This window comes from Triturus cristatus, chromosome 5_2 (genome assembly GCF_964204655.1).
Source record: "Triturus cristatus chromosome 5_2, aTriCri1.1, whole genome shotgun sequence".
NCBI classification, from domain to species: domain Eukaryota; kingdom Metazoa; phylum Chordata; class Amphibia; order Caudata; family Salamandridae; genus Triturus; species Triturus cristatus.
The window spans coordinates 415,224,139-415,251,794 of record NC_140588.1 but is presented as its reverse complement, the minus strand read 5'-3'; the positions used below and the strand labels follow the sequence as shown (position 1 = coordinate 415,251,794).

Genomic DNA, 27,656 nt, shown 5'->3' with positions numbered 1-27,656 from the left:
CAAATTTCCCCCATCCTCCTGAGAGATGGTAGGGGCTGGTTGGTCAGCCACAAATTGTGTTATCTGCTCCGTGGTCCAATCACATATAGTGTGGTAGAGTTCAGTTAGGTAGTCCGTGAAGGGCTTCGTAGTATCTGCAGTGGAGTGGACCATGGCGCACTGTGCAATATGTGCCCCATTTGTCTGTGGGCCAGCCAGGCAAGGATTTTGCCCCCTTTGTTACCTACTTGATAGTTTGTATTGGTGGGCGCGTATCAGCATCTCATCAGTGACCTATTATTAACCAAATAACCGGCTATTCTGGAGGTCAATCTTCAGGAGTGCTATGCATCTGAAGTAGCCTGGCCATTAAAACCTAGCTCCCACTAACAGTTTGACTGGCATAAATGTGGTATCTCTGTTACATCTTTAGCCTCATCCTTTTACTAATTGCCTACAAATGGTGAACTTTGTGTTAGGGGCCTGTGCTGGGAGCCCAAGTATTAGCAAAAGTGGAGGTCATATAAAGTCAGTGCGAGCCAAAAGGTAAAGGGCTATTTTATCCGCTTTACCAGCCATTGGACTTTCTTCAGCTGTCAATTCAGAACTGGCATCCTCTTTTAGTTCTAATTTGGCAGAGACGAAAAAAGAGAGCCACAGACCCACAGCACCCTAGTAAGCACATTTGGCAGCAGCTCCTGTATTTTTGTTTTTTTTAATAAGTATCAAGGGCATAAAGTTGACCTGCTATTGTGACCTCATTGGAAGACCTTAAATGAACACTCTTCCCACAGTATGCCTCATAACAGCCACAGGACTTTTTAAACTGCAGTCATTTTACATCTCTTGAATATCCTCACCGTATTGCTGAATATATTGTCCTCAAGCACTAGAGTATTGGCTTTCGTTCACCCTTTCAGGTCTGTAGAATAGTTTCAGAAAGCTACTAACTATGCTACAATCCTCTACAACAGAAAACAACTCTCCACTCTCAAGTAACTTTTCACCCATCTATCCAGATGCTAATCTGATTATTAATTCAGAAGGTATGTTAAAGGTGATTATAAAGTTCCAGATCTGCTGGAGTGCTGGACCTTAGTGGTCTGCCAACTGCTCCATTGAAGCATGACTTTAAGTTCTGGAGTATATGTCTCTTTCCTTTATATAAAATGTTTTTGTCCATGAGTCAATTCCAGATTCAGGGAGAAGATCTATTTTGCATTGCATTATATAAGAGACTCTTCAACTCCTAGCCGCTGTTTGCCAACAGCGGCTAGAAGTTTAAGAGCCTCTCTTGCACTAAGCAAAGAAGCTGCTGATTAAATTAAACTAATGAATTGTTAAAAACAACCTTTTACACGCTACCAAGCTGGTTTTAGGGTTTCTTGTCACACCATAAATAATAACATTGCTCTGTCTATGCTGGTCAGTTAGACCTTTTACTCTGGCCAGCATTTAAATGCCATTTTATCAGCTCTTGATTGAATAGCCGGGGTCAATATTATGGGTCCACTTACAATCTTGTGGCATTGACCAAGGCCTCTTACAAGCCCATCTGTCAACTGTGTGATAAAACCCGCGTTCACATAGAAACAAATGGAACATCAGCACTCTAACAATAGACTATAATATGGGCCTAAAGCGGAGATTCATTTTGATTCCTCTGCTTTTTCATGCTCATGGTTGATCTGAGCAGGTCATTTACTGATGCACCTTTCTGCCCCAAAACTAACCAGATCTGTGACACCATTTCTCCAATATGTTGCTGACACTGTGCTCTGGGGTAGAAATAGCAATGGTGTACAGCATCTGCTTTGTGCTCTTAATGTAGCATGTAAAGTGAATAGAATGACATGAACTAAAACAATTTTCAAATTTTTGGAAGTACGATTAATAAAACAAGAAGATGGTATTTTAACTGTCAACTAGCAAAAGGGACAAGCTCTTAAACAAGTATCTTGGATTTTGCTAGTTGAGTGAGGCAAGTACCATTTACAGCTACTACAATTGAAAAAAGTTGCCATAACAATATCATTTTGAAAATGTTTTAGAGAATAATCGGGTCTATCAGATACACCTTTTCTGAATGTTATTAGGGCATATTATCTTCCATAATTAACTTATGGGTATGAAGCCTTTCCTGAGAAGTTTGATAGATTTAGGGCATTGTAGACTTTTTCATACTACATTCCTTCTTCCCAATTCACTATCCTCGGACTAGATGAAGCTGAAGTTTTGTCTCCTTGGACAGACTCTGGCACTGGATGCTAGGTTTATTTGTATCTGGTACCATAATGAGAATGCGGACAATGATTCTGTGAAAGGCCTTCTTGGGAAAGAGTAAATTTGGGAAGCTCAGAAGCACCCTATGTTACAGCACGTTTATTTAACTCATTCTTAAAAATGGGAACATTTGAAAATTATCTGGTATTTCAACTTCAGGTTAATTTCATGAATTAAAAAAGATAGACTCCTCTTTGGCAATGTAAAGACAGCTCTTTATACTGTCGCGACAGGGAGAATGATCCTTCTCACTCAGGCAGTCGGTCTCAATTTGATATGTCACAAACAGCTTCTTTTACACACAGTTAAACAATGAGGGTTACGAACGTTAAGTAGTCAATCATTTGGTCAGTTACATATTAATACATGCTGATCGTTAAAAAAAAATGAAGTAACCTGTGACCCTGGACTTCAGCCTATTTCAATACATATCCTTTATTGTAGTTTCTAACCAAGCTTAACAAACTTAGCCGTTCTTTATTCACAAGTGCATGTGTATTTGTAGTAAATACAATTTTAGTGGAGTGCATATTTTATCATTGTGCACCTAAGACCTCTGTGTGTTCTAAGCTAATTGGATTTCCTGCACCCATTGTCTAATCAAGTTACAATCTATTGGGAAACATGAAATACGTGCCAATGAGCCTGTGTGTTAAAGCATACATTTTTTCATGCTTGCTAAACACGAGTTGGCCTTTAACTGAAACCTTTTCAAGTTACTTATTCCATTGTATCCTCAAATGAACTCTTCACCGTTCTCATGTCAGCACAAGATTTGGGCCTACACTTTAACCATGTACAGCTGTGTTTTCTGCTGGTGTCTGTTGTCATGCTATGTTTTTGACATTTTCTACTGTGTTTGCATTTCACATTTCCTATTACATTCCCGACCGCTCCCCCCCGACCCCCCCTCCCACCCTAGTTGATATTTCAACTACTTGTTGATCTAACTCTTGGAATACACTTGGCACTAAGTGATATAAGTTCCTCTACTTGTGTTGGTGTCTTAACTGAAAACATCCCTCCTGTCTTGGCAAATATTCTCCTACAACATGCTAGTATCAATAAGAAAACACAATATATTAATAGTAAGGCACAATAGTTGGCATCAAGGCTCCCAATAGTCCTAACATCCAAGATGGCAGTAATGATAAGCACCCATTAAAACAATTATCTGGTGCACCTCCATCTAATATTATCTATTTTCGATTATGCAGTGTCTGTATGGCCTCTGATAAAGTTCCATTATCCACATCATTCGCTGGGCTGAAAGTAAAGCACGCAGTTTGAATTTTCCCGCATACCCCTCTTTGCATGGCAGTTTTAAGATCAAGTACATAGCGGTGCAGCATTACCATCCTTCTCATAGCACACATCTCTTCCTTTATGGCATTAAATCCATCTTTTGTAGTATTAATAGCCTTAAGAAGTTCCCAATGAGTTATCCGGAACCATCGAGCTGTTGCTTTAGCCTCAACAAACGGTAGACTGCGCCTAAAAAATAGCTATGCGTCACTGAAAAAAAACTGTACTCTTTGGGAATGTCACTCCAAGTGCTTGTACCATAATGCTTTGCAGTTCTTTCTTCGATTATGAAGTAGCAAGGTGGTCGGATGGCTCATGCGGTATCCATGCAAAGCTGACAGATTAATTCCAGGAATTACCAAAACTGGAGTGTGCAAAGTCACAATGGAGCAGATTCCACCCCAGTTAGGTGGTAACTGTGGCAGATTCCACCCCAGTTAGGTGGTAACTGGGCATACAGTAGTTCTCCACACTGCCATTAATAGTCCATAAGGCTAGAGGTGCCCCTCTGCATGTCCGCTTATCTATTGTAGTCTCACAACCAATATTTTTCCCTGCATGAACAGTGTCCTTTCCTCTGAAACACAAAAAATCTAAATTTGGTCATGACACTCTGAGGACTTATTGTGCTATCTATCCAAGTGTAATGTTCTCATCCCAGATATGGACACACTTCCCTATTGCATCCGGACTAACATCAGTGCCATTCCATAAAGATATAACCCTACATGAAAATTCAATATTGGGATGCCATTGATCATGGGCAGAGACTGAGCCGGTGACTCTAAATTCTGGTCTACAAAGGCAATCTGAAGTTAAAGGGTTTACTGAACAGCTGTTACACTCAGTGAGTGGTTGTGTTATTCCTAGAAATCCCAAATCTAAGATCATCTGGATCCAGTCTACAGTGGTAGGATGTCCTGTCTTCTTCATACGTGATATTTCATCCCTGATGTCCTGTCTATCTGTGAGAATGTGTAACACTTCTGGTAATGCGTCCTATTTTGTGGCATTAACTAAAAATCATACTACCTTAACGTATTAATTGCATTCGGGTCTTAATCCTACATAAGTAAAGCTGTAACAAACCTAGAGCTGTATTTGGGGGTACTTCCTTTGCTGAATGTAGCCTATCTGATCAGGTGGCATGATGCATTAGGGAACACACAAAACCGGATTAATTCGTTTTTCCTGAACCTATGTCTGAAGTGTTGAAAGCCAATATTATCTGATAATTGAGTATGAGCATTACGGGTCACATTACTATTATTAGAGAGAATTCTTTGTGCATGTAAGATATTAGAACTACAGAGTACTTTGCTATAGAAGAGCAGATATTATAGGATCGAGAGACAAAGTAGAAACAGGTGGGTATTTTCTGTTCATCTATGTGCACAACAGGGAGGTTGATCTCCGCATTGGTGCACTTCTTCTATTTAGTTACCTGTTTAGAGATGAACTTTGCCACTTTCATTAGTTCGCAAAAGTACATATACATTTCAATATTAAGGAGTAGTTGGGCTCTTGCTGTTACTATATGACGAGGTGTCAGGTGATCTGAACTAGGTGCATTCCTAAGGGAAAAGAATGCTAATGGTAGGCAGTATAACCAACTGACCTTACTCTTCGAGAGACTATTCAGGCGCTCAACAATACTATTACTTTGGGGATAATTTGTTTTATCCCCAACTGAATCATGTCGTGATATGCATGGATATTGTGTTGACAAAATGGGTGCCTTTGTCTGTTCTTATCCATTTCTTAGGTGTTTCCCACCATTTTTAAATGAGCGTAGGTTATTCTTAAGATCATCTTGTATTGGACTTTGTACGCACAACTATTTCTCTGCATGACAGTGCAGTTAAAACAAATCAACTGAGCTACTTTGTCTAGTAGACTCTGAATGACCACCTCCACTGACGTTTTTCTTTTCAGGCCCTTGGATCAGGAAATGCAGACTGATTCTTATGTCTTTTGACTTGCGAGAATCTCAATTCTTGGCCCTTATTTGTGTCTGAGAGTCTGTAAACTGTACACTGTTTTCAGTGTGACATGCTTATTTACTCAAGGTAGTTTTCAGAATCCTATATGAAGCTGAGTAAAGTTTCTGTTTCTTTTACTGACCCTTTTTTCATTTGCCCTAAAGAAACTGTTTACAAACAATGTCAGGCGGAAGCTAAGGTCTATACCTGTTGTCTGAGACTCTGCCTAGATGCTTTATGGACTGTTTGTGATGTTTAATAAAAAGCCTCTATAATTGCCGTTATTTGTTAAATACTTTTTTATGCATTGTTATGCGGTCCATCTAGGCTTCTCTATTAGAGGATGACTTTTCTCATCAGTGTAGGATCAGTGGCTTTCTAGAAGAAGGCTTCCATCAAATAATTTTGTTTGCATTCTGTTAGTCTTGCAAAAGAATAATAATGCTCCGTTTGGCTAATTTGTGTGCAACTTGCCTGACGTTTTACTTGAATGCTTCACCTAGCAGCTCTTTGTTTAGTGATTGGTGCCTACATGTAGGGGGTTAGATTAAGCGAGTATGCTGTACTAAAATAAGATTTACCAGATCAGGTTCCCTTCTCTACCACTGCAAGCTCAATGTCTTTGTATCAGCTTCAATTGCAGATTAACCAAATGATTGGGTTAATTATGAGTTTAGAATGTTGCTTGAAATGGTGGGCTGACACGGCATGGAATGAGGGTACTGTTGCTTTCACCATGTTTTCATCCAGCACATGTTTGAGAGCATTGCAGGACCATCCTGTCAAGGGTAGTACCAATAACCTTGTTGGTAGTTGAAGACAGTAGTCTTGCTGAAGTTACTGGTAAGTAAAATTTCTTTTTTGACTTAATAAGTGAGACTAGTATGTTCTAACTGGGCTATGTCTTTGATTTCTTATGAACTAGGCAAATGGTTGCCCGAAGTTTGTTGGACACACTGAAGGAAGTTCGGGAGGATGAGAGAGATTGTATTGCTGTATTAGAGAAGGTGAACAGGCTAGCAGATGATTCAGGTATGAAATATAGAATTCTTTTCGTGGTAACCAGATACATTTTGTGCTGTTGTATTTAACCGGTAATCATGCATTATTGCCCTATGTCATTGACTCATTATGATCGAAGTGTCTCCAGCAAACAAATTGATTTTGTTTTTATTGTTCAGCTATTTTAGATAACTAGAGGCATTATAAAACCATCTGGGAAACGTGAGGCATATTACAAATATATTTTCATATTAAATGTAAAAATCACACAAGCGACTGTAGCTTTTATACACAAGATACGCTGCTATCAATCCCCTCTGTCCCCTTCTCAATTAATTACCTTTTTCTTGCTGAGTAGCAAATGCTAAAACCTACTAAAGTATTGTTTTCCTTTCCCTCAGACTTTGCTTGTGGTGCTTTTTTATGGTTTTCTTAATCTCTATAAGGCCAAACATTTCCACTCTGTGTGAATATTAGAAAACATATTTTCTTTTTCCCTGTTGGCACCTTTTATATTGTTTGCTGTAACAACCAGGCTTTATACTATGCTCCTTCAGGCAAACACTACTCTGCATTCTGCTTGGTACTGTAGGCATGAGGGATATTTATAACTTCAAAGTAGGTTGAGCTTAGTCTGAATGGTTGGGGGGTGTTGGTCAAGTTCTGGGACGGTCCCTTCACAATCTGTTTCTATTGGATTCTGATATAGAGTACACTTAATTACAGGTGTTTCTGTTGACCTGGTAATGGCCACATACATAAAAGGTTGAGAAAAGAAATGTGATACTAATATTAGAAAAATTCAACAAAATAAACTTTCAGTGATCTTTCTCCCATGAGCTTTCTTCCTTCTCTTCTAGTTAGCATATAACGTGTCAGAAGCAGACAACTAAAGGAAAAATGAAGGCACTCTACCTGCTGTCCTGCACAGTCGTGCTTTTAGCTTCATCCAGTGCACTTAAGTTTGTTGCTCTGAATTTGGAGTTGACAGGAATAACTCCTGTTCTAGATCCTCCAAGTGGATGTTTTTTGATGCTGTATAGAGTACAGTGACCTTGAAGAGGAATGTGCCAGATCATTCTTCTTACCCTGGATTATGATTTTCAAGATTTGGAGACTCTCCGGATTATTCAAGCATGCGAATCAGACTCTTTTGGGGAATGGTGTCTTTCATCCCATCAGATCTGTTGTCCGCACACTAGTCCTCTCCAGGCTGGACTACAGTATTTTCCTTCTGAAACCTCACTCTGTTAATTTGAAAGCATCTCTCACCTCTGCTGCTCGTTTTATCACTGGTGCAAGAAGATCAGACCACATCACCCCAATTCTTCAGGAACTTAATATGCTCCTCATCGAGGCGGGAAGTTTGTCTACTACTGCCTTGGCACACAAATCCATTCATACTGACACCTGCCCGCTATCTTTCTAAGAATTTGGTAATCTCTGGGGGCCTTCATTACCTTTAAAGTACTAACACCTTCCTCCTGGAAATGCCAGCTTTCAAGAACATCAAAACACTACCTCACGGCATACAACCTTCTCTGGAAGTGGCCCTAGAGTCTGGAACTTCATACCCCTCCATAAGAAATAATCCTTTTTATAGTGTCTTCAAGAGAGATCTCTTTCAAGCCCTTCTCTTCCAAATACACTTAACTCTCTGAACATCTGCTTGCCGACCCCTCGGCTCAAAATTACCTCCCCTAACAGATATTCCCTTACTTCTGTATATCGAACACCGCATCAACAAAATCCCAGGCTGTACAGTCCCACAGTCACATGACATGCTCCTTATCTACAGACCTTCAGTGATTAAACCAGCATCCTTAAATCTCTTCTTTTATGCTACACTAACATTCATATAGCCATTTCTTCCAAAAATGAAATTTTCACATCATCTACAATGAGAACTTTTCATGTTCATCCTCTCGCACTTCTCTTCTAGAGTGCCAGTCCTCGCTCAGCCAGGTAACATTTCTCTGCAACCTCAAAACAAGAAAGACAATACCCAGAAAGCCTCACCGTGATTCACTTTTGACACAAACCTCTCCTCAAAGAACACTTTCAGAAAACTGGTACAGACTTGCTATCTCTAAACAAAAAAAGAAGTACATTTAAAAAAAGGAGAAAAAAAAAAGTGAATATTAAACCGGTATCAAAACAGCCGTTCAAATCTTGTTTCTCTTACCTAGGTAGTGGCAATGCCTGGCTCCACACTGACACCGCTGAAAAGGCAGCCTATTCATGTCTGCGCTCTTTATGAAGAGCTACAAATAATTCAACCCCATGCTGAAGAAAGTTCACTGGCTCTGATCCAGCCCCTCCTTCATTTTCAAAGCCTGATGTATCATTTTCAAAGTCCTCAGAAGCGGCATCCATGCATATGTGGTAATGCCATGCAAGGAGCATAGAACTCACCAGATTAGAGACCAGGAGATGAGAAAAAATGAGGAAAGGCTTTCCCTGTTTATGCACCAAAGATCTAGAACGGTGCCCCCTCAGCTTTAAAATGGCTCCTAACCTCCTTTAATTTAGAAAGAAGCAAACTTCATTTCACAGACAAGTACCACTTCACTCATTAGACACTTACAGGGTATCTGATGAATTGCAACATTCTCATGTATGTTGCATTAATAATGTACTGGCAACAATGCCTAATTTCAAGTGAATGCTGACAGGTAATGACTGCCACAAAATCGCAAAAAATAAAAAAAATGCATTATCACGAGATAGAGCTTTGTTACTCAAAAATGTTTATTCCTGATTCATACCTTATATCAGCACTTTTATAAATGCATATGAAGTGCAAATAGTGACCAAGTGAAAAACTATGGATTTAACCCAGATTTTTGACTGGAGATGAATGTTTGATTTGATCAGCATTCCGATTATTATTTATTCTTTTGGCATTTGTTTCCCTAAGTGGGAAGGGTATGCACAGATGTGGGTCCCATGCTAGCTATGCCACTTGATTCAAGCTAGCCTTGAGGATGAGGGGCGATACCCTGAAACCGGTCCCAGGATGCTTGTTTCCAGACCAGGGAGAACCGGCCCTGGCAGTTCGGGCTGAACTGTTCCCATGGGGAGCCGGGTCAAGACTCATTTGGATATGGTAGGGTCCAAATTTGAATGGCGTCGCAAGCCCCCCAAAAAATGAGTGATTTAACCCAGATCTGTGACTGGGGGTGAATGTTTGATTTTTTTCAGCATTACATACAGTATTTTCTTTTTGGAAGTGAAAAGTGCTGCATTTCCCTCTGACTAGTTTGCCGGCTCACCAACGTTTTCAAAGACAATCAGCAGTTTTGTATTCTTTTAAAAGTATACTTTGCTTCTCATAATGCAGCGCAAAATACCTCTAAAACCCAGTCTGAACTCTCAATCTGCATCTCAGAAAAAAGTGACAAGTCATGCAGCTAAATATGGCAACAGAGCTTATGCACAACCATACGTGCTGTCAGTGGTGGCTGAAAAGTCCACCAATTAGAGGGGCGGAAAAAAGATTTAATGCATTTAAAAATAAGTACATAAATGCAATTAAATATATTAAAGAAATAAAAAGGTACCTATCATTTTCCTGACACACGTTCACCTCACTCTGGTTGTCGTCTTCTCCTGACGTCGGTGACGTCAGTTCACGTCCAGCTGGGCTTAATCAATCCTAGAAACACGGGCGGGATCAGAAACGACGGGAGATTGATTTGAATGCACGGGCCCCCTTGCTAGGTATTGTGTGTGATGGGCCCGATGTAGATATGGATTTGAGGATTCGAGAGTGATTATCATATCACTATATAACATGTGAGAATGAAACCGACCTTTGAATGATAACGACAAATTCAATTTATAAGATTTAGAAGCACATGACAATATTATTCCGGAAAAGGACTATATTGCCTCAAGTATTACATTTTTCATTCCGTGGAAATGTCAAATGCCCTAAAGAAGTTCGGCTTACAGGACGAAACGCGTTGGCTGTGGTTTATTTAAAAAGTATATAAATAAACAATAAAGAAGGAAATTTAATCATCAGATGGACTTAATGTGGACTAATTGATTGCATATAATTGGAAAGTGGTGCAACTTTAATATCTATAAATACTATTGACCCTGAGGGAAGGGGGAATATATTGGCATCATTTCAGAGTTTGGTTGCCGATCGTAAGCAAGCTGGTCCACTGTCCAGTTTGTCTGTTAAAATGGTGTTCACAAAAGTAATGGAGGTGGTTGCTGTGCATCTTCAGAGTTAGAGGATACATGTATTACTTTGCCTCAAGAACTTGCGTGATCAAGGCAGGCTCTTTTCAGTCAATCAAAGACCACCTCAGGAGATCGGCTGCACTTTTCTTGGGTTTTCCATCAATGAACCAAAGTCCCACCTGAGCCCTATTCGGGGTATTCCCTTTATAGGTGCTGTTCTGAACACACTAATGTTGAAGCCTTTCCACTACTACAATGAGTCTAGGACATTCAGAATATGATCTTGTGGTTATGGAATCCAACTTACGCCTTGGGGCAGCTTCTTGGACTCCTCTCCTCATGTATTCGCTTCTTCCTGTAGGCCAGAGGGGGACCCTCCAATGGAACCTAAGGTTTCAGTGTGCACCCGGTTTGCCTCTCTGACTCTGTCTAAATCTATCCGTAGAAAATTCAGGACCTCATTTAAAAACAAAGTGCCAAACTGACAATTGGCTGGCCATTCTCCATTCTCCACTGGGATGCAACAGTTGTAACTGATGCGTTGTTTATTCTTCTTCTTTTTTTTTTTTTTTTTTAAAATCTCTTTATTGAGTTTCAAACGGAGACAGTGAAACAAGACATCACAGATGTTGCCACACAAGGCACCTGAAGCAATCAAAATAAAACAATCACGAGAGGGCAGAGTATGTCCAAGGAGCGTGCTTTTCAGAACAGAATCGTAAATTCCCTTACAGACAGAAAACCAACTTGTATCTGGGCTTTACACGTACAGTGATCAGAGAAAGACAGAAATCATACAGTTTAAGGGGCAGTTACCTCAGTAGTGGTGTAAGTCAGCAAATATTGTCTAAGTGGCTCCCAGAAATCTTTAGGCCTAGATGTAGTAGGCAGCTCCTCTGCATAGAGTGCAAGAGTTTCTTTACAGTATATTAAGTTTTCAAGCCAATCTTTTAGCTGAGGTCCCGGCCGACCCTCCCAAGACATGGCAAAACGCCTTTTGGCAAGCAACAGAGCAATACGCACATATCTGCCTATCTCACCTTTCACGTGTGGTACATAGCAAAGCAAACATGTGACTGGTGTACATTGCAACTCAGCACCTGTCATCTTGTGTATATGACTGAGAATCTCTTTCCAGTATGTAAACACCGCAGCACAGTTCCATGCAAGGTGACAGAACTCTGCATCTCCGTGTCTACACCTTTTACACCGCGCGGATTCACGGAGCCCTATCTTATACAATTTAAGAGGAGTATGGTATACTTGATGAAGAAATTTTATATGAATAATTTGTAAATTACCGTTAGGTAGAAGTCTCCCAGTCAAGGCGCACATTTGTTCCCAGTCCTTTACCGTTAGTGGGATGTCCAACGCAGCATTCCAACGCTCTAGGCTACGATCCGCCCCCCTCTGCACTTCCTCCTGAAGAGATTTATAAAGCTTAGTGATTAATTTCTTTTTTGTGGGAGCCACTGTAGAGAGAGGAGAGTCGGCGGCTCTGCCGGGAACACCGGGTAGTGACATTGTAAGGCTCGCCTTAGACGATGTATAGGGTATGTAAATAGTGGCGTTGGATTTGTGATGAAATCTAACCCAGTGTCCAACGTGCACGTGCCCCCTGAATACAAATCTTGCATGTGTGTTTTTCCCACATCTTTTAACGCCCTGATTGGACCCGTTTCCCGCATGACTGACAACGCTGCATGCCCAGCTAGCGACAACGCTGGCGCGTATAGAGGAAGCTTTCCCGCTATCCGACCCATTGTCTGCCACGCACCCACCGTCACATCTATTGTATTAATCTCTTGTTGCGGTGTGCCCCTGTGGACATGAGTAAGTATTCCCGACAGTGGTATAGGGTATGCATCCCCGTCCTCCACTGATACATGCGGGGATAAATCATGTGGCCTGAACCAATAGTAGGCATATTGAGCCTGTGCACAGAGGTTATAAAGAAATGGATCGGGTGCCCCAAATCCTCCCTGCATACGGAAGTGTCAACGTGGTCCAACTAATTTTCACCTGCTTTCCTACCCACAGCAGCTTTAGAAGTTGTGTTTTGACTTTGGCAAAAAAATGTCTGGTTAGTCTGATAGGAATGTTACAGAATAAATACAAGAAGCGAGGCAAAACCACCATCTTGACCACCGCCACCTGATCCGCTAAAGATAAAGGGAGATGTAACCACTTTTCCACCTGCTCCTCCAACTGATGCAGTGCTCTACCATAATTCTCTTTTATGACTGTCTCTGGATCCCAATGCACCCAGACACCCAAGTATTTGATAGGTTCGGCCGCCCAAATCAGAAGATATTCTAAGGGAGGGGGGCATGTGCATAATGTTAATGGGAGAATCACTTATTTTTCCCAGTTGATCGTTAGTCCAGAAAAAAGGCCAAATCTGATGCACTCTCGTAGCACTGGGGAGAGGTTGGTCTGCGGTTCCCGTATAAAAAGGACCATATCGTCTGCGTACATGGATATCCCAACCGGCCTCTGATTAAAATTGAGTGCTGTCTGTCTATGGCGCTGACGGAGGATACAGGCAAGCGGTTCGAGCATGAGAGCAAACGGTAGAGGTGACAGCAGGCATCCCTGTCTAGTGCCTCTGTCTACTCTAAGAGGATCTAAAGTGAGGCCACCCACTCTCCTAAGAATATGGAACATTTATACCCATTCAGTGGAGTCGAAGGCCTTTGCGGCATCAAGCATGACCGCCGCAGCTTGGAGATCGGGATTTAAAATATGATACATGGCAAATATTGTGCGGAGGTTATTGGAGGTGGAGGGTCCCGGCACGAAACCAGACTGATCCGGTAACACCATGATCGGTAGCAGCGGTTGCAGTCTAGTGGCCAGTATTTTAGCATCAAGGTTTATTAATGATAAGGGGCGATTATGATTCGCATATTGTCGGATCTTTGTCCTTTTTTTAGAAGAGTGCTAATAAGCGCCTGTCGTAGACATGGCGGCAGTATCCCTGATTCATGAGCTTCCGCATATACCTCTAATAAATACGGGGTGATAATATCCACATATTGTTTATAAAATTCGGAAGTGAACCCATCCGGGCCAGGGGCCTTGCCATTGGGAAGTAATTTAATGACTTCCTTAATATCAGACTCCCCGATAGGCTGGCCAAGATAGTCCCGATGGCCGTCCGCAAGCCACACACAAGCAACCTCCTCCAAATATTCACACAGAGCAGCTTCATCGCATGTGCCACGAGAGGCATAAAGCTCGCCGTAAAAACTTCTACATTGTTCCACGATGTCCCGAGATTGATAGTGCTCCTCTCCATTTCCGTCTACTATCTTGTGAATATGATGATGGTAATTACGAAATCGCAGCGTCTCGGCAAGCTTTTTACCGGGGCGTCCGGCCTCACTATAAGCTCTGGCCACATGTCGCTTCAACTTGTAAGTTATCTCTGAGTCCGCCAGCGCATCGTATTCTTTCAATAAAGCATGGAGCCTATCCAGAGGAGCAGTAGCCGGGTTTATGCTATATTGCGCTTGGAGAGCACTTAGCTGTGTTTCAAGCTTCGCCATCTGACCCTTGAGATCCCTCAAGATCCCCGTGTGATGCTTATACAAACCCCGCGAATTGTGACTTTGAATGCCTCCCACAAAATTGCCTGACTGTCCACTGTCCCCTCATTCAACTCGAAATATTGCTTGATTGCCTGTCTAATTGTGTTTTCATAAACAGGATCTAGTAGTGCCTCTGCTCTAAATCTCCAGGTGAAAGGGAAGTGCGTGTTGGTTGGTATTTGGACTTCAAGCATTATAGGGTCCATCCATTAGCTTCCTCATTCAATAGCCAATAGTCTAACCTGGACCAGCTGTGATGGGCCGGCGTTACAGGTGTACCCGTTCAAACTGTTGCATTGCGTAGATGCCAGGCATCGACCAAGCCCATTTCTACCATAGCATCCCGCACACACTGCACAATTTTGATCGTGCGTGCTTCGTGGGGGTTGGATTTATCCAGGCACGGATCAAGGTGTGTATTGAGATCGCCTCCCCACAATATCGCAGCATCTGGCCACGTTCGAAGCACACCCAGCAACTGGACATAGGTATATGGCTCATCTACCACTGGACCATATACATTGATGAGTGTAATCAGTGTATTACCCTGCTTGCCCTGCATTAGTGCCCAACGGCCTTCACTGTCAGTTTGTGTCCGTGTTGGAGTAAATGGTATGCCTTTCTTTATCAAAATAAGGACACCCCTGGCATATGTAGAAAATGTGGATGCTGCCCTGTGCCCTGCCCACTTGCGTGCAATACTGCTCTCTCTCTGCTTGGACAAATGTGTTTCTTGCAGTAGGGCAATATGAATCTTGTGTCTATCTAAATACGCCAATACCGGCCTGACTTTTTTTAGAGTATTTAGCCCTCGAATATTCCATGTTGTACAGTTGTACCGCTCACCCATTACTGCAGATACATTGCGCGAGTCTGCGCACATGCACTATAAACTTCTAATACCACAAAAGCCCATGATGATCTGTGTCTGTCTCCATTGAGTTCAAAAGAACGACCACCCCAAACTGATGCAATAACCCTCTCCCACCCTCCGCCCACTTTGGCAGCCCCTATTCGCCAAAGACAGTCCCTACGATAACCTCCCCACCCAGCAAAAAACGTCGGACTCCCGTTTTAGGAAGGGGTATACCCATAGAGGGGGAACGTAGTGTCGCGCATCACACTACCCTGTTAGAGGGAGCGGGCTGCCCCCGGCTGTACAGCCATTGCTAGACCGCCCCCCCTCACCCGGATCCGGCATACAGCGTGCACCTCCATGCCAATATCCAGAACAGTCAAATATTCTCCCCTCAGCAACATTAATCCTAGTCATCAGTATTAACTTCTGCCCAGTTGTGCATAACATACAAAGGTGAGACCAACAGCAGCAGCTCCCAACGCGAACATATCAAAAGCAACTCTCTCAGCAGTGGCCATTTGCTTTAGACAACCCTCATATGTACCCACACCACGCGAATGCAACCCCGAGCTACTTATCTGTTGTATGCAGCACGGGCCCAACTAAGTAACAATTAGCAAACAGGCAATCGATTTCACTTCCCGTGTCTGTAATCAAAAACAGGTGCAACAGCATAGCACAAGTATAAAGTATTACTAGTCAATGTCTGAGGTGTGGCCTGGTCCTTGGTTCTTTTTTTTGTGTGAATCTTTTTATTAAAACTGATTCGACAACATGGCATAGTATCACATAATCATAGAAAAGGTGGCAGCAAAACAGAGGTTCATCAGAATACATTGACTTCATGCAGTAGGAATTACACGGCGAGGGAGACATCTTCTTCTAACAATTGGGGGTGGGGGAACAGATATTTCCACGGTATGTGTTCCAAGGGGCCCACACTTTGGACCACTTGCGAGGGCAACCACGAGCAATATAGACAGACTTCTCTCGCTGCATGCACCAATCTAGGTCTTTTTCCCAGTCCGCAATTGTGGGTGCGCATGAGGCCCCCCAGAGCTGCGCAATATTTCTTTTGGCTACCATGCATCCGAGTGTGACCCATTGCATGGCATAGTTGTTAAGGTCGGTTGGTTCCCAAATATTAAGGAGACATCTTGGGGCTTCGGGCTGGATCTCAATTTCTAGAGTGTCACTCATTATTTCGTGTATCGTACGCCAGTAGTCCTGAATCAGCCTACAGTGCCATATAGTGTGCATAAAAATGCCCGGTTGTGCGCACCCCCGCCTGCAAGACCCATCCGTCTGGCCCCCCATGTGTACCAGCTGGGGCCCTGTTATATATACTCTGAGTAGTATTTCCAACTGCACCAGTCGGAGCCTCGCTGATATTGCGACCGTTTTGAGGGACGAAACCGCCTCCTGCCATCCCTCATCGTCCAGTTCAATACCATCTTCTGTCCATTTCTCTCGCAACAAGGCCAGGGGATCGCTCATGTTTATAAGCTTCCTGTAAGTCCGGGAGATAGCCCGCTCAGGCATGTGCCCGTCCAAGAGTCTGTCCTCTAAAGGGGAGCTGTCCGGTAGGGGGGCGTCACTAGCGATTGCAGACTGTAGTGCGTGTCGAACTTGAAGATATCTAAACAACTCAGAATCCGCTAATGAGTATTGGCTCTTAAGAGCGCTGAACGATTTCACTCCCTCTGCACCCCACAGGTCTCCAATCTTGGAAATGCCGATCAAGTCCCATTTGTTAACCTTTGGTTTTTCCCAAGTAACCCAAAGTTTGCGAATCCCAAAGCGGGGTGGCGAGCGTTAGTCTATTGCTCCAGCCTAGTGACTGCGTCACAGCGTGCCAGACTTTGACTGTGTGGTTGGTGGGCCCTGTAAGTGTGTACTTTGCAGGTTTGGAATACAGAGCTCGGGCATAGGCCCAGTTAGGGAGGACCCAGCGGTCCGTCCGGAAACCTGGAGCGTCAGGTGGGCCATAGATGCCGTGGTTTATGGCTGTAAGGTGAGCCGCCCAGTAATATTTTTTGATATCCGGTAGCCCAATGCCACCATCATACCAACTGAGCGTAAGTTTTGGCAAGGCAATACGGGGTTTTCCACACCATAGAAGATCTCTCTGAAGTCCCTCAATGTCTTTAAAATACGAGTTGGGGACTGGGTCTGCGGCATTTTGTAATGCATAAAGGAACCGGGGCAAGGACATAATTTTAAACAAGGCAGGGTATTTTCGTCTTGCCTTGCCTGCATCAGTGTGGAGAGCTCATCTGGACATCCCTTCAATTTCTGCTTTAACTCCTCGCCGGACCCGCTGCGCGGGTCCCGCTTCGTTGTTCCCGGTTACCTGACTGATGGTGAGCCTGCCTGCTGCTCTTGAGCCGCCCCAACTGATTTAGACTGCCGTTGTCTGTGTGTGCGTGTGGACGGGACCACAGGGCTGCGAGCTGACCCGCAGGGACTCAGTGTACCAGGAGTCCCTGCGTGAGGCCGAGACCCGCAACACCTGGGTCGCTCTCCCTGCTTGCCCCGCCACACCATTGTCCTCATTACTGGCCTTTCTCCCCGCTGCGCGGGAGCGCCCGGGGCTAAGCCCGGGCAAAGGGCGGGCCGTCTAAGGCCGTCCAAGGACGTACAGGGACGGGCCGGGCCCTTTCTTTCATTGCGGACTTGAGGACTTACAGCATGTCTTAATGATCTATGTGAGCAGATTTTCTTAAGTAGTTATTTTGTGGAATTTAATATTTATTCCTTTTTTGTTTCCTTAGTATTTTAAACTGTATATTCTTTGAATAATGCCGCTATTAACTAGGAAGGGTAGGCAGGTCACAGTAAAGTCAGGCAGTGGTAAAGTCACCGGAACTTTAGATGATTTTATTACCTGGGCTACGGGGATATTGGAGAAAGAAATCGCCCTTACAGAAAAACGTTTGTCTTTGGATCTTGTCACGGGGAAACGCTCATCCTTGGGACGGATTGGCTTTGTGGTTACTCCGGAAAAAAGCAAAACTAATGATCTGGAAGCTAGCCCCAATCTAGTAGTAATCCCAGACTCCCAAGAAATACCTAGGGGGGATGTTGTAGTGGATTGTCCATTAGAAGATCACACTGCATCGGATATTAGCGGGGACGGTAAGCTGTGCACTAACTCGAGTTTGTTGGAGCCTGCCCCCTTACAACCTCAAGCTCTGGACCATGTCAAAGCAGTTATACAAACCAGAAAACGTAAAAGAGGGAGGGGTCAGATGAAGGGAAAGGGAATACGGTCGGGGAATCCCGGTTATCCGCCTACTTGCTGTAAAAATCGCAATAATGATGATCTGCTAGGACACATTGAAACTTTGTTAAAAAGCCTCTTGATGCCCCTCGTAGAGAGAACACAAATTGTCAATCTAAAATTAGATCAATTAGAGCTCTTATTATCAGTTAATACACACTCTCTGGATACCTTGGTTAAAAATAGTAAATCCCTTGAGTCCCCGGAGATTTGCATTGCTACAAAGAAGGGTTCTCAAAAAACTTCTACCCAAAACTCAAGCAAATCATCCCAATCCTTTATATCTGGTGATACTCATCGAATCCCCGTTCAGACAACTTTAACTAAACCCACATTGGTGGTTGATGCGGCCTATCAGCCAATGTCTGAGATAGCCGTAGCAACAACACCGATCCCAACTATATCTATGCCGGTGGTAGCACTGGGAGCTAAACCAACTCTATCAAGTGGACTATTAGTTTCGGGTAAAAAAGCTCCTCTAAGTAAACCAATTTGTGTGAACATACCCCCGATTCCGCCCCTTTTATGGTAATCCTGACAGGGGTCCCGGTGGTTGCACCGAATAAACACGAATCAAGTCAGGACTTATTAAATAAAGCTATTTTTTGGCTTAATAATAATAGACCACTTCCCCCAGCCTCTGCCACAAAAATATTAAGTGTGCGAAGGGTTCCTTGGGTTGGCCCAAGCAAGAAGGATTTAGAGGGGGACTGTATTCTTATCAATTTTAGGGACAGATGGGTTAAAGACCTAATTTGCGATAAAGCAAGGTTTGCTAGAATGGGGGACATCCAATGTATAGGCCTTGAATACTTTTATCCCAACCTATATCATGTTTCACTAAGTAATTGTTACCCTGGGCCAGGATTGCAGGGAAATGGTCACTCTGGGTCAAGACTGCAGGGAAATAGTTACCCTGGATGGATACAGAACAAAACTATATTTCAACCCCCCCCCCCCCCCCGCCCCCCCCCCCCCAAAACCATCCTGGTATGAGGTACCAGGGTGATGGATGCCCTATGGGGCCTATACGTTTTAGTAACACTATGCAACTACCCTATGATCAACCAGAAATGAGAGTTCAGGGGGAGGAATATCTAGGGTGGATGCCAAATAGCAATATTTCCCTAAGAAATCGTTTTGACCCATTGGTGGGAATGGAGGGTCTAGATTGACCACCAGACAAAAAAAAGGAAAATGTATCATCTATATCAGACTTGGCTATAGGGGAAAACGAGGGGGTAGATAATTCGGTGGTGGATGTCACCGATCTCAATGCAGGGTCTAATATACTTTTGGATACACAGGTGATTAGTATCTCAGGCCGTGAGCCAAACCTATTGATTATTGAGCACGACCAGACAAGTTTAAAAGAGCCTGTGGACGATAACCAAGGGGAACCCACGTTGTGTCTAATGTCATGGAATATTGCCGGTCTTGCGGGTAGACTAGAGGATGAAGGTTGGTTGGACTATGTGGGTAGCCAGGACATTCTGTGCTTCCAGGAGACATGGAGCAGAACGGGTGAGGAAATTGGCGGTTTTCAATCTTTTAACGTCCTGGCGGTACCATCACCAGCGGGGAGGGCTAGGGGCGGGATAATGACAGCGCTCTCTATCAAACTTAAGAACTTGATAATTTTAAAGATGGCGGACACTCCCTGGTTCCAACTGCTATTGCTTGAAAATCTGTTTCCCGAGCCCTTGTTGTTAATCAACTGGTACCATAATGTTTTTGACAGGAATGATGTAACCACAATTCAGAGTTTGGAGGACGCAATAAGCAGGGCTCGTAGCGAACGACCTCCATTATTCGTTGTTTGGGTTGGAGATTTTAACTCTTTATTGTGCAAATTTGGTGGTTCAAATGTGTGTGGTCTTGAGGATTTAAATAAACAACCTTTGATGCATTTTAAACACACACCTCAGGGGATGCCTTAAATAATATTATTGTTCTAAATGATTTATGTATGGTAGAGCCCTGGGCAGCCCCAGATATTTCGCCAATACCAACCTTTCACGGACCAAGAGGTGCAACAAGCACTATTGATTTTATTTTTGTGTCCAGTAACTTCCTGCTTTATGTCAATAGACTTGAGATAATAGCTAATGCTGCAAGCGACCATAACCCCTTAAAGCTATCTCTGTGTATCCCTGCTAGTGGGAAACACTCGGTCTGGGATCAGCCTATAATATATAATAGTAATCAGGGCATTACCATGAAGTGGGGTAAAATAGATGCTGTAGGTCTAGAGGCGAAGATCTTTAATGACTGTAAGACTGAAATCGACTTATGTCAAATGTCAATATTAGACCCAGAAAAGGTTATTGGGAGCTTTGAAAAATTATGTGGGCATGTGGCTGAGTATCTTACAAAACCAGCAGGGAAAAAGAATATAAAGTGCTTCAGATGGTTCGACTCCGCATGCTCCGCCTCACATAAATCCCTAAAAGCGGCCCTTATGCAAAAACCAAGGAATAAAGACTTGGTAAGATCAACTAGGAAGGCCTATAAAGAGGCTATTATAAAGAGGAAGCAGGAGTTAAAAAATTGTGCCTGGGAAGATTTAGAAAAGGCCTCTGAGCTAAAAGATAGTAGGCTCTTTTGGGACGTAGTAAATCGTCCCCTGTTTAAAAGTGATACCAAGGAAAGCATAGTGATGCAGGTTACTGGTGAATCCTGGGAAGTTCACTTTGGTAACATTTTTAATCCCAAGGCATTATCACCCTCGGATTTGGTGGATGACCCAGGAATTCTGGTAGAACCATCTACAGCTTCGCTTCTTAGCTCCTCGCTTACACAGGAGGAGGTTGAAGAAGCTCTGAGGAAAGGTACATCATTAAAAGCTCCGGGCCCTGATGCTGTTCCTTTGGACTTTTTCAAGCACAATATGGAAGTATGGGCCCCGTTGCTGTTAAATGTTTTCAGGGCTGTGGTTGTTGGTAGCATTCCTGTATCATGGAAGAAGGCAGTGGTGGTGCCGATTTTTAAGAAGGGCGATAGTTGTGACCCCCGATGCTATCGACCTATATCCTTGATTGATGCATCATGTAAGTTATTGGGAAGGGTCATTTTGGCCAGACTGGAAACGTGGGCTGATTCTGTTGGTTTAATTGTGAACTCCCAGTATGGATTTAGAAGTGGGAAGTGGACGGTCGAACAGTGTTTAAATTTGGCGCTGATTATTGGCAAGTACATGAAGGCAAGGAATTCTGCAATTTACCTTGCCTTCATGGACTTGTCTAGCGCGTTTGACACTGTTTGCAGAAGTAAGCTATGGCAGATGATGGATAGTATGGGCTTTGAAGAACCGTTGGTTACGCTGCTCCGCAGATTGCATGCTGCAACATCCGTGGCCATAAGGTTTGGACCTGGGGGTGAAATAACAAAACCGATTCCCTCAACTGAGGGGGTCCGTCAAGGGTGCATTTTGGCACCTTTTTTATTCTTGGTGTATACAAATGGATTGGAGAAGTATTTGCTGGACCATTGTTGTGATTTTCCAAAGGTAAATGGCAGGAGTATTCCCATATTGTCATATGCAGATGACACTGTTCTAATGACCCTCACTGGAAATAGCATGCAGACATGCTTAGATGCTTTTAACACCTTCATGTTGGACCTTGACCTAAAGGTAAATTTTGCAAAATCCTTTGCTATGGTCTGTGGCCCAAAAGGGTCAAAATCTAGGAAGTTTGTGGTGAATAACTTCACCATTGAAAAGGTGGATAACTTTAATTACCTGGGAAATCTCTTCAACAACAAATTAAGTTGGGCCCCATTAATGAAGACTCGAGTCCAGAGTACCACTCGCTCTATAGAAGGTCTTTTCCGTTTTTGTGGCAAGTTGGGTCAAAAACCTGTTGCGCATCTCAAAACCCTATATACATCTAAATGTTTATCTGTAGCCACCTATGGGGCAGGAGTATGGGGGACTGAGAATCCTTCAGTCATACAGCCATATTTTTTAAAACTGGTATTATTGATTCCATCGGGTTCATCAAACACCTTCTGCCACAATGAAATGGGAATGACCAAAGTGACTGATATCATCCGTCTGTCGCCTTTATTACTATGGTGCAAAATATGGTTATCGGATGACCTCCAACTTTCTAGAGAAATTCTTTTAGACTGTATGAGCCTGGATAATGTAAAACAGATTCCCTGGCTGTTATATGTTAGTGAAATGTTGCATAAGATAGGTTTGGGCCATGTTTATGAAAATCCTGAAAATATTCAGGGCAACATACAAACCCAAATTAAAGCATGTTATTGGAAATTTTTAGATATACCTAGCTTGGGAGGCCCAACAAGTCATGCATCTAAGGTTCAGCATCAGTTTTATTTATCTTTTTCGACTAATGTCCAATGGCGGTTTTATCTTACAAGGCTTAGGCTAAATACACTCCACTTCCTTTTTGCCTTCCCTAAACAAGGGGGTTGGTGTGAGAGGCTACCCCCCTGCCCTTGTAACAATAGAGTCAGTCAAAGTACCATACACGTTGTCCTTTTTTGTTCTTTATACCAGGAACCTAGGATTAGATTCATTAAGCCTATCCTGAAGAGGCGGCAACCATGTACCTATAATGAAGGCTATGACTACTTGTTGTCACTATCTTCTGTTGAAGTTTGTTGTGCTATGTTGAACTTCATACGAGTGTTGCTCCGGATTAGGAAATGTTATGGATAATCTAGCTTAGATCTGTAATCTCCCATTGGATTTTTTGTACTTATGCTGTATGTCGGTCTCTCAACTAAAATTTTATATCATTGATGGCTCATTTTAACCATGTATTTTATGCTTTTAATTTTGTGCTTTTATGATTCTCTGTATGAATCGAATAAAGATATTGAACGAACGAACAAGGCAGCCTTGCCTAATAGAGAGATCAGTAGCGACTTCCAATGTATGATGTCACTTTTAAGCCGTTGCATGGGCGGGCCCAGATTGCGGTCATATCTAAGTGCGGGGTCAAAAGAGACCAATATACCGAGGTATTTAAATCCCTCAGTAATAATTGAGATCGGGCAATTTCGAGGCAGTCGCGGAGATTTCCCATACAAGACGTATATAAGCGATTTCTGCCAGTTGATTTGGAACCCCGAGTACCTTCCAAAAACTTCTAAGATGTCGAATACAACAATCAGCGACTGATTAGGAGAGTCAAGATAAAGAAGTATGTTGTCTGCGTAGAGGGAGATGCGATCCTCCCATTCTGCCGACCACCGCAGCCCTCGAATGCTTACATCTTTACGGATCCATGCTGCAAGTGGTTCAAGGGCCAGAGCGAACAACAGTGGAGAGAGGGGGCAACCCTGTCGGGTGCCACGACTAAGGGCAAAGGTGTTGGATTTTTTGTTATTCACTACCACCTGCGCCAGCGGTGCGGTGTAGAGGAGCTTTACCCATCTGAAAAATATCGGGCCAAATCCCACTTTAGTTAGCACAGCAAAAAGAGAGGGCCATTCAATGGTGTCGAACACCATAGTTGCATCTAACGACACTATGATCGCGTCCTCTTGTATGGTGGTGGCCCTACCCAACACCCCATGGACTCTACGGAGGTTCATTGCAGTGTTTCGCCTAGGCATGAATCCTGACTGGTCAGGGTGCACAAGGTCTCCTATAACCTTCACAAGCCTAAAAATCCGATTGGCCGCACTCTGCTGGTCCTATCAGCGTGTTGCCCCAAAGAATTGTGGTCCATGAAGTAGCGTTGGCGGGTACGCCTATGCCAAAAGTTTAAAATTAAAATGAGTGTCGCGTTAGCCATCCCTGGACACGTGTTTCAAGGTAGTTGCCTCTCGTCAGCAGGGAGTAGGTATGTGTGTGGGGTTGCTGCGTAGGTTGCCAAAAAATATTCTCAGGTAAAGTACCACTCAAGGCGCGCAGGTGCGTAGCCATGGGCTCGTCAGCCCCACCGGCTCAAGGGAGCCTGAATATAAACAAAAATCCGATTGGCCGCACTCTGCTGGTCCTATCAGCGTGTTGCCCCAAAGAATTGTGGTCCATGAAGTAGCGTCGGCGGGTACGCCTATGCCAAAAGTTTAAAATGAAAATGAGTGTCGTGTTAGCCTCTTGGCTAGAATTTTAGCTAGGATTTTAGGCTCAGCATTTAGTAAGGAGATGGGCCGATACGAGGAGCAATCAGTCTTGGGTTTACCTTCTTTATGGATGGTGACTATGGTCACCAGACGCTGATCGAAGGGCAACACCCCCTCCTCTAGACTAGCGAAGTACATGGATTTCAAGTAATGGCTTAATTTATCTGGGCGTAGCTTGTACAGCTCAATGGGGATACCATTTGGGCCGAGCGCTTTGCCCGGGCATAGTGCTCGTATTGCCAGTGCGATTTCTTCCGTGGAGACAGGGCTATCTAGGAATTGGCGGTCTTCCTCTGCGAGGGCAGGAAGGGAGATATCCTCCAGTAGGTTCAGGGAGTCTGCAGTTGTATGCGGGGCAACAGTTGTATAGCGTGTGGTAGTGGGCTGCAAACTGGTTAGCTATCTCTTGAGGATCCCTTATGGAGTCAACCCCGCCCCTTTGAGCTCCGGGACCAGTTAGCTAGCGCGCTCCTCCGGTCCAGCCAGGCAATCAATTTCCCTGTTTTATCTCCTAAATCGTAGATGCGGCCTAGCCTTTCCTGAGCCATGAGTTTAGCGTGTTCGGTAACCAGTGCCTTATACTCGTCCTGTCGGAGTGTATGTAGTGTTTCGGGTGTGGGGTTCGAGCTAGTGTCCTGCTCAAGTTGGTAGATATCCTGTTCAGCGTCAGATATGTCCTTCAGTCTTTCTTTTTTGGCTCCCGCTATGAGGGACAGGGCCTGGCCCCTTACCACCGTTTTGAAGGCTTCCCAAAGCGTCTTGGGGGGAGTCAACTGTGTGGTCATTGTCTGCAAAGTAATTATCGATAGATTTGATGAGGTCTGTGCGTATTTTAGGGTTTTTGAGATGCCAGGGATTTATTTATTTATTATTTTTTTTGAAGTTTGAAAAACCTTTATTGTACCATTAAAGTGTACACAGCTATTTAGCCAACATCCCGGAGGCAGGCAGCTTACGTTTGCAGCACCAAGCCGCTAGCTCGGATCAAAGCCATACACTTTAGCAGAGTTCCAACAGCAACGTTATCTTGGCTTTCCGCGTTTTACAATATTAAATCATGAACTAAACAAACAACAACAGCGGCTGCAATCTAGAAATGAAGGAGAGCAATCCAGCACCCGAACAAAGTATGCTGGTAGTGAACCCCCAGCGACCATTCAGTAATACTCAGGTGACTGTACGAGAGCCCCCGCACACACGGCCCCACTTCGCAACTACATGCCAGCCCCGCCACATTGCCAATCATCCAGCAGTCATTCTCAGTCATCATCAGCCACCTCCGACGCCGCCAACCAGTCCACCAGCGGCTGCAAAATGTCCGCGGGCCTCGAGCGCGGCGGCATCTGATCCCAGTAGGCGGACAATTGCTCCTTGCAGTAGATTGCTGACGCCACCCATCCCGAAACCCTCGGCGGAGCCTTTTTTTTCCAGTGTAACGCTATCTGACGCTTAGCAAGCAATAGGAGAAGGGCCACTAACCTGCGCGATGCACTAGGCACGTTCAGCACAAAGCCCAGAAGGGCCACGAGAGGGTCCGGCACGATAGTCAGACCCACCATCCTCACTATGGCGGCGAAGACTGCCTCCCAATACCCACGTATCTGGCCACACACCCAAACCAGGTGTTAGAATGTAGCCTCTCTTTCGCCACATCTCCAGCAATTCGCATCCATCTGTAGCCCCATTTTAAAGAGTTGCATGGGTGTACGATACGTCCTGTGAAGGAAATTGAAATGGATAAGTCTCAATCTATAATTAGGAGACAAGTGTTCAAGTTGGGTGCAACAAAACTCCCACTGTTTCTCTGTAATTTGAATGCATGCCTCCCTCTCCCACAGGGACCGAGAGTCCGCATGGGCTACAGGCGTCGCGCTTAGCGTAGCCCTATATATGCACGTAATCAGCTTGCGCGAGGAACTATTCGAGAGTATGTCTTCTAGCGCCGCCACCGCCGGTGGAGCCTTCGGGAACATAGGGTACCTGTGCTTGCACGCCGCCCTCAGCTGATAATATAATAGAAGATCTGAAGCCGTCGGCTCTGGTGCATCAACCATGTCCTGCATGGTAAGAAACATGTCGTCGGGGTATAAGTCACCCACTAGTTTCAGGCCCAAATTACTAGCCCGCTGCGCCACCGCCGCATCAGTCAGCGGACCCAGCAGTGGGTTGCCCTCCAACGGCATACTCGGGGCATATAGATCAGACACACCCGCGCGCCTCGCGATGCTCGACCAAGCCCAGCGCACCATCTCCACTGTATTAATGTCTTCCTGGGACAGTCTATATCGCTGATATGCCGCCGTCCCGAGGGGGCAAGGCGCCGCCACGTCCATCTCTATAGCTACGTGGGGTTGGTAGGGGGTCGGATGATGCCAGTAATGTAAATATTGGGCTTGAGCACTGTAGGCGTACAGCTCAATGTCCGGGGCGGCCAGGCCCCCCTGCCGGAAGGGGAGGGTAAGTAGGTTCCATGCCACTCTAGGCTGCCTGCCCGCCCAAACCAACTCAATCATGGCAGTACGCAGTCGGCTGAAGAACGCCTTTGTCAGCGGCAGGGGGATGTTAACAAACAGATAAAGGAATTTGGGCAGCACAACCATTTTTAGTATCGCGATGCGACCCGTCAATGACAAGGGCAGTCTTTTCCACCTTTTCACTTTACTTTCAAACCATTCCGTAGCCACCCCAAAGTTCGCCAGCTACAGTTCGTGAATTGAACGGCTTATAATTATTCCTAGATACTTGACCTCGTCTGCGGCCCAATCTATTGGGAATTCAGTGTGGCACGCGGTCGTGCCGTCCGTCAGTGGCAGCATTACCGATTTAGATCAATTTATGTCTATGCTAGTGAGGCCGCTATAGCGCACCATTTCTCTCATAAGCGGGTCAAAATTGTCCGAGGGATTGATCATGTATATGGTGAGAGATGCCAGGGATTTATGGGGGTGATGCGCCCTACTTGTTTGTAGTCTAGTACAACGTGGGCCCAGAGGGGAATGGTCCGATATACGCCTAGCAAGATGTCTAATCTCATGAAAGTTAGCGACCTGGGTAGCGGGAGCAAGGAT

The 27,656-nt window shown here is 44.2% G+C and overlaps 1 protein-coding gene across 4 annotated transcripts in view; it reads left to right on the top strand.

Moving 5' to 3' along the window:
• Positions 1-27,656, top strand: part of PPP4R1 (protein phosphatase 4 regulatory subunit 1) — an 803,115-nt gene that overhangs the window by 109,285 nt on the left and 666,174 nt on the right. For all 4 annotated transcript variants that reach the window (XM_085607334.1, XM_085607333.1, XM_085607331.1 and 1 more), the window contains exon 4: positions 6,475-6,581. In XM_085607334.1, coding sequence (XP_085463460.1) covers positions 6,475-6,581 — 107 coding nt within the window. The remainder of the gene's footprint in view (positions 1-6,474; positions 6,582-27,656) is intronic.